Consider the following 14,558-nt stretch of genomic DNA (forward strand, 5'->3'; position numbering starts at 1 on the left):
GTTGAAAGGATGGTTTGCTTGCTGCAGCACTGTGCTTTTATTTATCTTACACACACCCCTCTCCCCTCTTCCTGTACCTGCAGTGAAGCCGCCGCCCATGCTGTGGCCACCCTGGCTGAGGCCACCTTACAAGGGGGGGGACAGATTGTCCTGTCTGGGGAAACCGCAGCAGCTGTCGGAGCACTTACTGGAGTCCAAGATGCTAATGGTAAGTGAGCATAAATATTTTATTGAATTTCTTCCCTGCTTTCCACTTAAACCTTCATGACATGACTGACAACAAACCCTCCAGAAAGACATTGAACCTTGATTTGAATTTTTTCTTTATTAGTAGACAATTGATGCATAGGAAAATTGTAGGAGCTTCTGGTTCCTTTCACTAGTAGGAGACTTGGGGTTTTCTGAAAGAAAATGCCATGATGATGGCTACCTATTGGGATTGTTTGTTTGAAAAATGACTCTTTTGCTATGATCACTTCGTGAGAGGTACTTGAAAATTTACTATGGGGCGTATTCTGTCCTTTTACTCTTCCATGGGGTATATCAGTGCCGTTTAGCATAGTAGAGACTCTCCCACGGGTGGGTATGTAGTGGTAGGGTGGAGTGTTATGACTACCTCAAGAAAGGTGCCACTATCTATCTCACTTGGGACCTCTGGATTTAGCCAAGAACATGCCACCATTCTGCCCTTCTTTCCCAGCTCTTTGATTTATTGGATATCGTTGAAGATCCCAAATAAATAAAAAGGATAAAATTCATAGAAATACAGTGGCAAACATTTACAACTCCCACCCAACTCTTTGGATCCCTTTTGGCAGGCTCTGGGAGTGATAACCAAAATTCGGCTGCCTAGGGAAATGCCTCAGAAGTATGGGTCAGAAAGGAGGTTCTTATGAGGTTCTATGTGGTTGTTTCTTAAATTTTAAAGAAATATATCATTAGATTAAGTAGAACAAATTAAGTATAAGTTCCTGGAACTTTTTTTAGGGTATGTCTGTGAGAATCTTTCCACCCCTCCCCCCCCCACACTTAAACTACAGCCTGCTTTTTCCATAGGGCAAGGGACCTCTGTGAACTAACAAATAGACAGGGTTGATCTTAGCCAGAATGCTGCAAGATAAAGTGCTTCTTCTCCACGTATGATGTATGTTCAGGATTAAATGAACTGTAGATTGAATAAAAACAAAAAACAAACCCTCTCTATAGCTAGAGCCCTACCCCTGTTTCCTTTTGTTTTTCTGTTTCTCATCTGAGTCCTAATCTCCCTGGAGCAACAGGTAGGATTTCTGGCTATGTGACATTCCTCTGAAGTGTGATTGCTATTATTCAGTATGGAACTGCTAAAAATACTTCCTTGTGTGGGTTTGGTAGGAGACTTAGTTATCCATTCTAATTGTCTTGACCTGTCTGAGAGAGAACAGACTGCTTTATAGCTTGGGCTTCTCCCCAGCCTCTCCTTTTCAGATAGATGAATTTATAGGCAAGTGTAAGGACCTTCTAGTCACTAGTCAACTAGACTTGTTCGGTCACATGATAATGTTAAATCATGCTCACAACAATTGATTCCTGGAAGCTGCCTCAGTAGCCATAGGCTGTGAAGCAGTTTGTATTGGTTTCTTGTTTTTGACTGCATTTATGTTAAGAGAAAATTCTGGTCTATATCCTAAAAGCCAGCAGGTCCCCCAGCCAGGCCTTCCCCCATTTGGGACTGCCAACACTTGGTGAATTCAGACCTTGAGAGTTAGAGTTATCACTTTCTCAGTGTACCCCTTTTATACCAAGTTAGGTCATTGAGTTTTGCCTTATCCTAGCAATTTTAGGCAAAGGCCAATCGTTCTATCTGTTCCTTGGAACTTTAGAGAGTGAATCTAAGGGTGGGTGTGAAACAATTCTGATATTCCTTACATCTTTTGACATTTTACCCAGTGTTCTAGGATTTACTCTGGGACTGAAACTAGATTTTTCCCATTTAACTACCTAATTTGGTATCTGGTTAGAATTTTAGGAGTTCCCTTTTCATCATTATTTCAGATTGTATCCTGTTGCCAGTTTGTCATGTCTGTGATGGGAGAATGCAGGTGCTGTTTGTAGGCATAGAACAAACTTGGACACAGACACTACTGGGGGTAATAAAGTACATCCCAAATTCCAGGGTATGGTTTAAATAAAAATCCTTCTAGAAGATAATTCTTCTAAGAGCAATTTGGATTTTGTTCAGGCCTGAAGCAGAAAGAGTTTGTCTTTTGGGATGGAACTCTAGAGAGGGTAGAAGAACACTGCATATGAGGCTTGATGGAGTATAATAACCAGTGGGAGATGGATGAGCAGAGTACAAGGATATGAAGCAGTGCCATGTAGGATAGTATTTTTCAAGTTAAAGATAATGACCCAGGCATGCCAGGAAATTTTAATTCTGCACACTAAGACCTCAAGACTGTGTACTTACACATCCTGATTTGAACCCCTACCCCATCCTCAACACAAAAGTGACTATTCAAGCACCAGCATTACCCAGGTTTATTTCATTTATGTTCTCCCTTTTTAAAAACAGACATATGAGGTTTTGTGTGTTTTTTCATCTCTGAAGATGGAGTTTCATGTTTTGGTTCAATTGAGAGATTTCCACAGGTAGTCTTTTCCATTGAGGTGCAGGTAGGACTTTCCGAAGGCTGAGAAAGGCCACTGTTCTTTAAACCTCTTTTTATCTTTTAACACAATTATTCCCATACTTTCTTCCCCCTAATACATCCTAATATAAGAGGCCCTACAATTTAGGTCCCTCAACTCTACCATCCTCTATGCTGGGCCCCAGGACCCCTGTGCTAATAAACTCCAGGACCAGTAGCTCTGGCCAAAGCAGAATAAAGTCCACCATAGGGGTTGAAGAGCTTTTTGATGAGTACCATTCACCTCTCACCCAGATCTTGCCCCCTGTTAGCAATTCTCAAGTGAACCAGATCTACGGATCCTTTTTCTTCCATCCTATTTCAGCAGAAATCACCAAAAATAATTATATTGACACTTGGCCACTTCAGAATGTTCTTATGCCTGAAAGTTTATTGCAGATTCATACAGCTCTCTTTCACTCCTGAAAACTTAGACGGGAAAACAAAACAGATAACTGATGAGGAGCTGATGTGGCTCAGTGGTTGAGTGCCGGCTTCCCACATAAGAGGTCCCGGTTTTAATCCCCAGCCCCAGTATTTCAAAAACAAGTAAACAAACAACAACAACAAAAAGAAACAGGTAACTGCTATTCACAGGTAATCAGAAAAGGTCATGGGAGTCACTTGCTTCAACTTGTGTCTCCTCAGGTCTCAAAACCAGAGCTGCTAAGATGGTTATCAACATTTTCTAAAATGGTTACCATGCTCCTTAATGATGCCACAATAAAAGAAGGGAACATAGCATTTGCTGGAGACTTTTTTTTTTTTTTGCCCTGGTTATAAAAATCATCCATAATCCCACAACCATGGAATGTTAATGTTTGTGTATGTGTTTTTTTAATCTGGCTTTTCTTTTCTATACATAAAATTTTTTAACCTGATTAGGATCATGTTGTCTTTACTATTTTAGAACTTGTTTCGAAGTACTTTGATCATTTTCGTGTAATTAAATATACTTTAAAATATCATTTTAATGCTTGTTAATAATTTATCCTATTATCCATAATAAACCAATCCCCTGTTGTTGATAATTTAGGTTAATATTTTATAGTAAAAATAATATTGTCTATTGTTGTATAAAATCTTACCCATTTCTTTGTTTATTTGCAGTCTACCTAACCTTTACCTGCTTATACTTCCAACAGCACTATTGAGAACCTAAAGTATATCTCATTTGTATTTGCATTTTTTATATTAGTGATACATTTTTATTTTGTGTGTGTGTGTATTTTAATATTTATGTTCTTTACCTGTTTTTCTGTCAGAGTCTTTCTCTTTTTGACTTGGAAAAGTTCTTCATGCATGAAGGGTGTAAACTCTTAATGGTGTGTATATTGCAAATAGTTTTTCCAAGTTTTTTTTAATTTTGCTTCCATTACTTTCATTTTTATGATATACTTTTCCTTTATTATTTCTCTTTTGTTTTTATACTTCCAAAAGTCTCTTCTACCTTCAAAATCAGATGAATCTCAAACTACATTTTCTTCCAGTTCCTTGATTATCTCTTTTTTTATTTTGAATACTTTAAAAATCTGGAATTTATTTTGGTACGTGGCTTTTGGTAGAGATACAACTTGACTTCTTTTACTACATAGTCTAATTATTCCATCATCATTTAATCCAAAGAAAGGTCGAAATCCATCCTTTGACACAATATGAAATGTCACCTTTATCATATGTAGAGTTTGTAGATAGACTCTGTGGGGTCTTATGTGTGGGCTCTTCTTTTTCCACATATCTCTTTGGTCTGTTCTTTGTCCTATAATGTTTTATCACTGAGATATTATTATTAGCAATTAGTAAAAGTCCCATCTCCAGATTGGGGGGGAATATTATTTAAAATTCCTAATTTTGGGAGGGGAGTGAACTTTACAATAATTTTAAAGTTCACCTGGAAGAATAAAGCCTTATATTAGCCATTTTTTTAATCTGACCAAACCTTTTAACAGAATTGCAAACCAGTTGTAAAATAGACCAATTTAAGTTTTCTCCTCTCCCCCACCCTGTTTCCCTGGGAGAGGGAGAGTGCTCATGACCCACAGAGATTAAGTAGGGGAAAGATTGATTCTTAAGACCACACAAGGTGTGTATTTCTAGCCTAAGGAATTTTGGCTATCCATTCTATTTGGGCAGAGTTCTTTAGAAGCTGGATTCTTACACTTGGCAAGTTTGCTTTCCAATTTGTGTGTGTATGTGTGTGATTTCTCAGATTCATTTTTTTTAATATCAAAGATGGTAAGTGGGGCATGAAGCTCTCCAAGATGGGACATCAACGTTCTTCTCAGCTATCGACCTCAGCTACCTGTCTCTCAGTCCCACTGTCCCATTAATGCTTACTATGTGCAGCCCTGTACTAAGTGCTTTACATGCATTAACTTACTAAAAACTCACAACAGCCCTGTGAGGGAGATACTATTAACCCTCTTAACATAGAGGGCAACTGAGACACAGAAAGATTCAATAATTTGACCAGATTCATGCAACCTGTAGCAGAGGTGAAATTTGAATTTAGGCAATTTGTTTCCAAAACACTCAGCTGTGCTGCCTCTCTTTGATGTGAGGTCTAGGTTCCTGCCTGGAGGATGTGATCACAATGCAGAGTGATCACTATCTCCTGATGTTGAACAAATAAGTTTGGAGAGGTCAAGCCTTTCCTCTACCTCTCTCAGAGGCTACTCTGTTGTCTAGTTTAGGCACGGTGCCTGTCTACCTCAGCTGTTCCAACGGCTGTAGGATGCTCTGGTGGTTTCTAATGCCTAGTGCTCCCCTGCCCAGCAGCCTCCCCTCCATACACACATGCACAGGCTTCCCTTTGCTAACCTGGAGGAGATCACAGGTCTATATGTTTTTCCGGTTGCAGAATTCACAGAACTAGCTGGCTGTCAGACTTATTCCATTGAACAGAACACTTAGCAACTGTGTCTTCTTTTCATTTGTTTGAGGAGGAGGTACTGTTTAGAATTAGGAGAAATTGTTTGGGGAGGGGGAAATAATGTTGTTTAGAAGGAAATAAACTCAGCTGAAAAATTTCCTCACCTCCTAGAAGCCCTTGGCCATGCCCTCCTATTACCCTTCGGTTTATTGGCAGGGCCCTTTCAAGCTTCTTTTTTCTCAAGACAGGCACTGGGGTAGTAGGGCTGGAGTAGAGAGAGTGAAAGGACTCGGCAGTGTCCTGGAATAATCTGTCTAGCTGATTTGTTTCCCCTGCTCCTCTCTGCAGCCCTTCTCTTGGCTCAGCCTCCAACCCTTGACCGGGTTTGGAGAGTTTGGAGAGTAACATCTCTCTCCCTTGTCAGACGCTAAAGACTCAGAAACCATCTACTACCTCTGCTGTCCTGGTTGAAGCATAGGGCCAGCTACCTTCCACATGCCCTGAATGAGGAGAAATGGACTGAAGGACTGGGTCTGGTTAAAAATTAAAACTGATTACAAAGCACTAACATTACACTTAAAGAAACGGGAGCCCTTCTTGTTTATCTTCAGTGCAATATGTCCCTCTTTGTTCTGGCCTGGCCCTAGCAACAGTCTTGCTGGTAAAGACTCAGGTTCTCTGTTTGAAGTTCTGTATTAAGACTCTTCAACATAGAATCTCCTCAAACTGAAAGACCCCACTCAGTCTTGCTGAGTGTAAAACAAGTGAATATTTTATTACCTGTTCCAATTGCCAAATCAAACTATATCAATTTGAAAATTCCTTTAGTGAAAAAAATTCTCCTGTCTTCTCAAACTGAACATGACTTTACTCTTTCACATGCCTATGTGATCTTTATAGCAAAAAGGATAAGTGAGAAGATGGTGAGAAGAGAAACATGAGGTTCAGATAAGGGAGCATGACTCTTGAGTGGGGTCTTTGCATGACCAATTGGAACATGCATTCCTATTCTGCAAGGCCTCCCAAGTGAGACAGGATAGCTGTGAGGGCTATTCTGTGCTGATTATAAAGAGGCAGGCCCAGCTGGACCCAAAGGAGGCAATTAATATGTGTGTTCATTTTCTATGAAAATCTACATGTCCTTCATCTGAGGTCGACCCTGAGAAATGTGCAAAAATATTTGTATTTTTCAGGGATTCATAGCTTTGATCAGATGAGCAGGTAGATCAAAGACCCCACACCTCAAAAAAAAAAAAAAATGCCTAAAAACCTACCAATGGAAACTGCTGGCAAGGGTCTAGGGCTTATCACAATATATGTGAAATTATCAGTTGTTAGTGTCAGTTTCTTCATCGTCATCCTTCATAAATGCATTAAGTTCTTCCAAGCACACAATATTATTGTTGACCCTGCTTTCCTGTCTTTAAGACAGATCTAAATACTTACCTGTGAAATGAAAGGATTTACGCTCCAAAGGAAAATATGGTAAAGATGGGAGGAGAGCAGAATCCTTTTCTAGAACCTTGATCGAAGACTCTTGCATTTGCTTATATTACTGTCCTTGGTCTAGGGCTACCCTACTCTTCTAGCACAGAGTTTTGCAGCTGTTGGTGTGGCCTCTGTTATACCTAAAATGGCACAATCTTCCGTCAAGTCTCAACAACTGCATTATATTGCAACATCCATCTTGAAGGGTGACTTTTTTCACTTTTTCCATGTCATTACCACCACCATCATCCATTATTACTCAACACATGTCCTTCTTAATAAACAATGAAATACCTCTCTCATTGTACCTTTTTCTTTGCTTCTTCTCGTTCTCTGGAAGCATTAGCACTTGGACTTGTTCTCAGATGAAGTCAATGTTGCTTTCCAAAAAGGGTGCCTGTGTACTATTCCAGTTTGTGCTAAATTTTCCCTTAATATTTTAATTAAAATAGTAAGTGTATTCAATAACGTTTCGTTGTAAGAGATAGTGCATCTTCAGTCCCTGTAGACCATGATAAAAATAGTTTTAAAAGAGCTGCTGCATTCTATGATACTTATTTGTACCTTTAATCCAAAGATGTCAGTTCAGTGCCTCCAGGACTTGACAAAAGAAACCCTTGAGTAACTGTTTTAGTGTGTAAGATGTGAGTCACAAGATACAAGTCTTCCCGTTTTAAAGGCCCTAGAGAGCAGTACGTATGGTAGCTTAGGTTTGTTAGGCCACCCTCCTGCAAGGCAAATGGACCCCTTTTGACAGGTAGATTTGAAGGGAAACCAAGGTACTCAGCATCAGTCGGAACAAGCTGAGGCATTGCTTGCTGTGTAAGAAAAAGCAAATGAAGATTTGTTTGAAATACAACTATTTCTCCTTGAGAATGATAAAACTTTTTGTTTGTTGTTTTTAATGTGGCAGCAGTGGGGGATGCATACTTATGGACTTAAAACTATCAGAAATAAAATGAAGGGAGCTCTGAGCTGCAATTCAGAAAGAGGCAGGGTGAGGTGAGGAGGAAGCTGGTCAGGCTGCGGGCTGCGGTGCCGCACCTTGGGAATGGGGGTGTTCTCGGGTACTCCATGGGCCCCTCTAGAAAAGAAGCTTTCTTTATATACAGGGTCTTTGCCATTTAAGTTGCCTAACTTTCTCTTGAAATAGTTTCATTTCAGAATATCATACCAGGAAAGTAACCCTTTCAACTTTGTTCTACTTTTGACTGTATACTTGAGGCATAATATTTTGGGACTTTCTTTTTCCATTCTTTTTCCATCCTTCCCTTTTCTTCATTAACAACTAGTCCGACTGCCGCTGCCACCACCCTCACCTTGCAGTTGACTGAGCTCTCTCTGAATTATTCTACCAGCACTCCATTAAGGTGGGTGCGAGCAGTCAAGCCCTATCATGGCAGAGGCAGTTAAAACTGGAGCTTTCCCAGGGCCATTCAGCTAATTATAAATGGTGAAACTGGAAATCAAACCCAGATCTCCAGTATTCCTGCTACACAACATGGGCTCCCATCTTTCCCCTCCATTCCCACTTGCCAACCTACCCAACCTAGGAAGTAAACAAATGAAAATTACAGTCTTTGTTATTCATCTGATTAATATAATCGGCAAAGTGACAAAATGGATGACCATTTTGCAGGGTTGTTTTAAGGAAAGGTAATAGCCATGTTTTAATTCACTTCTGAAGTGTCAGAGTCATGGTAACTCTTAACAGAGGCAAGTAAATACATGGTATCCAAAAAAAAAGATTCTAAAGCACACTGTCCAATATGGCAGCTACTAGCTACATGTGGCTATTTAAATTTAAATGCAAATTCATTCAAATTAAATAAAATTCAAAATTCAATTCTTCGGTCACACTAGCCAACTTTCAAGTACTGAAGAGCCAATGTGCAGATATAGAACCATCATGGCAGAAAGTTCTGTTGGACAGAGCTGAGCTAAAGGCTTAGCAGATAAACTCTGGTCTTCTGGGAAGTTGTACCCCCTCTGCACAGGGGAGGGCAGCACAAATGCTTTATGAGCCTTATCTCCCAGTGACCTTCTCAGTTCATAGAATGGCTTTGCTAAAACAACTACCCGTGTGACTGCTGTAATCCCCAGCCACTAAACAGCTGGGCAGAAGGATTGCAAGAAGAACAGGACTATTTTTATGCACTGCCGAGTCCCAAAACGGAAAACGCTAAGACAGGAGGCTGTAGAGATGGTAACACCTAGGCCCACTTCCTAGTGTCTTTGTCCATTAGCCAAGCCACTTAGATTCCCCACAAGTGCACGGTTCTGTTCTCTGCCCAAAGCATCCACAGACCACCAGGTGTTCTATTGGGCTCATAGTGACTCCTAAAAGGATCAAATATCCAGAGCCTGATGAGTCACAAGGCTGAAAGTAACCATTATTATTGGATGAATTCCAGATTTCACGGTGAAACATGGCTGCTGCTAAAAATGGGGAACACAGAGATGAGTAATGGGACTCTCGATTCTAGAACTCCCCAAAGAGTATACAGTTCTCTGCCTCCTTGAGTGTTACATACCAGCTCTTTTCATAGCATTGTGAGAACTGAAGGACAGCCAGGTGGTGATTCCTCATTCCTGCAGGTTTGTCCTCCTTCCCTACTCCCTTCATGATGACCTACTGAAGGCCAGAATAACTCTCAGAAGGAAGTGGCAGTTTTTCTGTTCTACAGTCTCCCCTTTCCTTAGAGATGTGTTGACAGCACTAATTTTAGGGTCATCAGATTAGATTTAGTCCTACTCTGTTTAGTGCCTAGAGCATTGTGATTGTGTAATACCTGTTAACTGCTTCTACTACTGCTACCATTATTTATTATTAAGCACTCTCACTGAATGGAAAGGGAGCTAGTCTCAGAGGTGCACTCTCAGCACTTGGGGCCAGTAGTCTTAGGATCTGGAGGCCAGTAAGTCTCCATTTGGGGAGAGGAGCTGGAGAATCCCACACTGAGAATACCTGCTTCAGGCAGCTTCTGTTACTGATAGAAGCATATTGTATCCCTCAGGCCTGCTGGAGCAAATAAAACTGAGATCCTCTTTAAGTTTTCTAGGCTTCTCGGAGTCCCAGAGGGATTTAACACGTGTTGTGAAGCTTTCATCTAGTCCCTGGTCTGAATGTGTCAGGTACCAGGGGAAACTGGATGAGCCAGTGGCACTCTTCTGTGAGCCGGACACCAATCCGAGTCAGGGACAGTCTGGCAGAGGGCTCAAGTCAGGACTGCAAGTCAGAGATTCCCAAGAAGGTTCATGCCATCTGACAGCCCTGGCCAGGCAGATGGACGCCTCTGTGCAGGGTCTTCTCCCTCTCCGCAGGGTTTCGAGGCATGTTACAGGTTTTTTTTTTTTTAACTCATTCTCCATCCCTTTAGGTCCCCAGATTTTTCTGAGTCTGTATTCAAAAGACAGATTTTGGTCTTAGATGATTCTAGCTCCTTGTACCTAAGAGAGAATCTTGGTGACTGTCATTGCAGGTAATATTCTGTAAATGAAATAGTTTTTTTTGCATACTAAATCCAAAGCCATGATTGGACTAGTTTAATTGGTATCATTTCTATTTAGTACATGGATGGAAAAATGGACTTGGAGCGCATGAAAAGGAGATTAATCACTGCTCACACAGGAACCAGAATATCATGGCAGGAAGAAATATTTCAGAATTAAGTTTTTAAGAGTCTAGAGTAAAGGGGACTTCTCCTTTTTATTTATGCTTCTATTAGGGTTTTGAAGGAATGTCAGTGCTCTATTATTAACTCTAATAGCTTGCACATCACAACCAGTAAGGTTTGGGGCCCCATGGCTCTCAAGTTACCTGTGTAAATACAGAGATTCACTTCCCAGTGCCTAGCTCTAACATTTGCTTAATAAAAAGCAAATGTGTAGAACCCGGCAGCAGCAGCCTGGCAGAAGCAGTCATCTGAACAAGATAAAAATGCTTCCTCTTTGTGTGATGCTCTCTCTCCATTCTCCTGCCAGAAGCAGGGTATCAAATGAAGGGGTGGTTGTGGTTGGAGTCAATAAAGTGAATGTCTAAGTGGCACCTGCTTCATTCAACAGATCTGCTTTCCTGGGGCCTCCCACCCTACATCTGCTCCTAACAAAGCCTCTTTTTTCCTCCTGTTGGTCAGCCCGAGAGCAGAAGCCCAGCATGCAGACACATACTGGTTTTGCTTTGTCAGCACAATTGCTTGTTGTGACATTGTAATTTTCCCAGATCTTCACTCTAGCAAGGCCCCAATTTAGAGATTTTTTTCAGAGCCTAAATGAGGTTTTCAAAGTGAAATTGATTATAAAAAACATCTTTTTTTATTGTAAATTTATCAATCTGGCTTTGAGAATCATTGACAGGGTCTAAATATGGAAACCGAGACACTACCCTGAGCAAGACTACAAAGACCATGTTATCAGATTGGCTCACTAAAGAGATGTCCAGTAATTCTGACTTTGCTGAGCCCAGCTTCTCCTGATTGCTTGTAGCTCTGTCATGTATAACTAAACTGCCTTGTTTTCAAATGCTGATAGAGTTTCTTATTTAAGGGCCTATGGGACTTGGGGATGTTAAAATAATTTGCTGGAGTCAGACAGTAAAGGAAAGAACCTATCATCTAAATAAGGGAAATGTCAGGAAAATGTTCTTTTAGATGAATGCAAAGCATCCAATTTCAGATTGAGTTTCCATCTCATCAAAGGCAACTCTGCTAGTGTTATACATGATGGGTGTCTGACTGATACACATTTCTGATATAGAATTGGCATACTGGAAGCTCCAGAAAAGTTTTAGAACTGTACTCTGGCTATTTAGTTCAATTCCTTACATACACTAAGCTACATTTCAAGTGTTCCCAGTAGCCACCATATAGGAAAGTTCACAATAAAAACCTGGCCTTCATCCCAGAAAGTTCTATTCAACAGTACTGTTTTAGAGATTTGAAATGTCTTGACTGCTTAAGGAAGGTTTGGAATTCCTGTTTCAGTCTTGTTAGGAGGGGGAAAGGAAATTTGTCTGCAAGTTTCTTGGAATGCTCCTTCCAGCAATATTAACAAACTATGTTCTCTATCTTTTTACCTTCTTTCATTTTTTTTTTTCCCCTTCAAGAATCTCATGAACTTCCTCTCCCCACTCCAAAATACCAAATTGTAACCAATGAGAAAAGCTATTTTAATGTTCAGGAATGTCTCCTTTCAGCTGACCTGCTTCCTGGCCTTCCCTTCCTTAAGCTTTCCTGGCCCTGCTGTTTATGACAGAGGGCTCCTTTCTTTTTATGCAGAGGAGAGAGTGTGGAACACTCAAGGGCCAAGAGTGTGTATATGAATTGTTCAGAGTCTGGACCACATAGAGAGCAGGCAGCATTCCTGGGGATGGAACACTGGGCTGGTAGCATCTTTAGCAATTCTTGGGACAAGGGCAGGATCTTTATTCTTGCCTCCTCTGTTTGCCTGCCTCTGGATTTGTAATAAATGTGTCACAACAATGTAAGGTTCTGGTGGTAGGGTGATGTATGGGAATCCTGTAAGGGTATGCATGATTAATTTGTAAACTCACAACTTCTCTAATTAAAAAAGAAAAAAGAAAAAAATTGCTTTGACTCCTAAGAGAAAACACGTGTATGGAAAAAGCAGTACTGCCTCAAATTCAGATAATGTCTTTTTTTCTCACACTTTAAATCATGTAAACATAATGTTACTTATCCTCCCAGCCCTATGAGACAGGAGAGGCCTGTCCATGTTATAAATGTAAATATAGCCAACTCATAGTCATCACATACAGATTATCCATCATGCAGATTACGCATGACACATTTTAAATCCTTGGACAATTACTCTAAGCAAGCCTGTTTAAGCCTGAACCATCTCCCCCACCCTCACCCAGCTGCTGGGTACTTAAATACAAATTAGTTTTCATATTAGCTTAAGGAGGACATCATTAGGAAGGTAGGTCTGCTATAAGAAAACCACATCATAAATTTCAGTTTAGAAGGGGAGGTGTGAGGTAATGACCTATGCTCCCTTCGGTTCATCTGAAAGCTGCCTCTAAGGGATACTGTTATACACATGTGACCATTTGCATTCAGTATGCTACTGGCTTGTTTACCAAAAGATTTGTACAAACCTCCATGGGTGGGTAGCAGACGTAGTTTTGCAACCTGTGGGCCAGGGCATGCATGTGAAACTGTCTTCCCTGCTGACTGCCCTCCACAGCAGGTTCTGGGCCTTCTTGCCCGTGTGTTGTGTGTGTGTGTCCCTTCTTGCCCAGTGTGTTTTGTGTGTGTGTGTGTGTCCCTTCTTGCCCAGTGTGTGTTTGTGTTTAGGGACCAGCAGGTTCTTGGCCCTTCTTGCCGTGTGTGTGTGTGTGTGTGTGTGTTTAGGTACCTGGGCCTTGTATATGGGCCTTGTATATGGGAAGTAGGCACTCAAACCCTGAGCTATAGATCTGCTTTCTCATGCTCGTGCTTTTAAAAAGTTCTGCATTATTGCCAGGCACCTTTGTAACATACTGCACAGTTGGCACATGGATACTGACTCAGAATACTGCAGGTGGTTCATCTCGGGGTAAAGAAAGCAGCTGGAGGGTAGCATAACCCTGAAAGGCTGTCATTCCAGTGCTGTGTGCTTTCTGGATGGTGTGTTGTACTATCTTATGTTGTGGTGGCCTCATCAGTGGACGTGAACATGGCTCTGCAGCCTAGACACGTTGTAACCCTTGAGAACCTTAAAAACTTGAGGGCCTAGAGGATTGTTTGCCTACTGGACTAGGGTTTTACCTCATTTCCTTTCATCCTTTTCCATTCCTGCACAAGTACACACCATGCCTTTGCCTTTGCCTTTGCCTTCCAGTATAGTAGTGCCTTCTTTAGACATTAGCCTCTGATGTAAAATTTTTTCTGAACCTACAAATGAAAACTTTTAAAGAACTTCCCTCCAGCCTATCAGCCCTAGAAACACTGTAGGTAATCCTTGATGGCTCTTGAAAAACTGCAGGAGTTACTCAAGTAATACAATATATGGTTTCACTTCTTACTCCTGTTCTTCACAGTCATAGCCTTCTGCTTCCTCATTTATTTATTTATTTATTTTTAAAGATTTTTTTTTTATTATTTAATTCCCTTCCCCTCCCCTGGTTGTCTGTCTGTTTTCTGTGTCTTTTTGCTGCGTCTTGTTTCTTTGTCCGCTTCTGTTGTCGTCAGCGGCACGGGAAGTGTGGGCGGCGCCATTCCTCGGCAGGCTGCTCCCTCCTTCGCGCTGGGCGGCTCTCCTTATGGGTACACTCCTTGTGGTGGGGCTCCCCTACGTGGGGGACACCCCTGTGTAGCATGGCACTCCTTGCGCGCATCAGCACTGCGCTTGGGCCAGCTCCACACGGGTCAAGGAGGCCCGGGGCTTGAACCGCGGACCTCCCATGTGGTAGACAGACGCCCTAACCACTGGGCCAAAGTCCGTTTCCCTGCTTCCTCATTTAAACCAGCATTTTCCTGATGCATATTGGTCAACTTCTGTCATATATACTACAGAAGGTAGTGTAGATG

The 14,558-nt window shown here is 41.3% G+C and overlaps 1 protein-coding gene across 4 annotated transcripts in view; it reads left to right on the plus strand.

The window, feature by feature from the left end:
* NRF1 (nuclear respiratory factor 1) overlaps positions 1-14,558 on the plus strand; it is a 140,942-nt gene that overhangs the window by 113,270 nt on the left and 13,114 nt on the right. For all 4 annotated transcript variants that reach the window (XM_004463234.4, XM_071215275.1, XM_004463236.5 and 1 more), the window contains one exon: positions 84-208. In XM_004463234.4, coding sequence (XP_004463291.1) covers positions 84-208 — 125 coding nt within the window. The remainder of the gene's footprint in view (positions 1-83; positions 209-14,558) is intronic.

The sequence above is a fragment of the Dasypus novemcinctus genome, chromosome 5, assembly GCF_030445035.2.
Source record: "Dasypus novemcinctus isolate mDasNov1 chromosome 5, mDasNov1.1.hap2, whole genome shotgun sequence".
NCBI classification, from domain to species: Eukaryota; Metazoa; Chordata; class Mammalia; order Cingulata; family Dasypodidae; genus Dasypus; species Dasypus novemcinctus.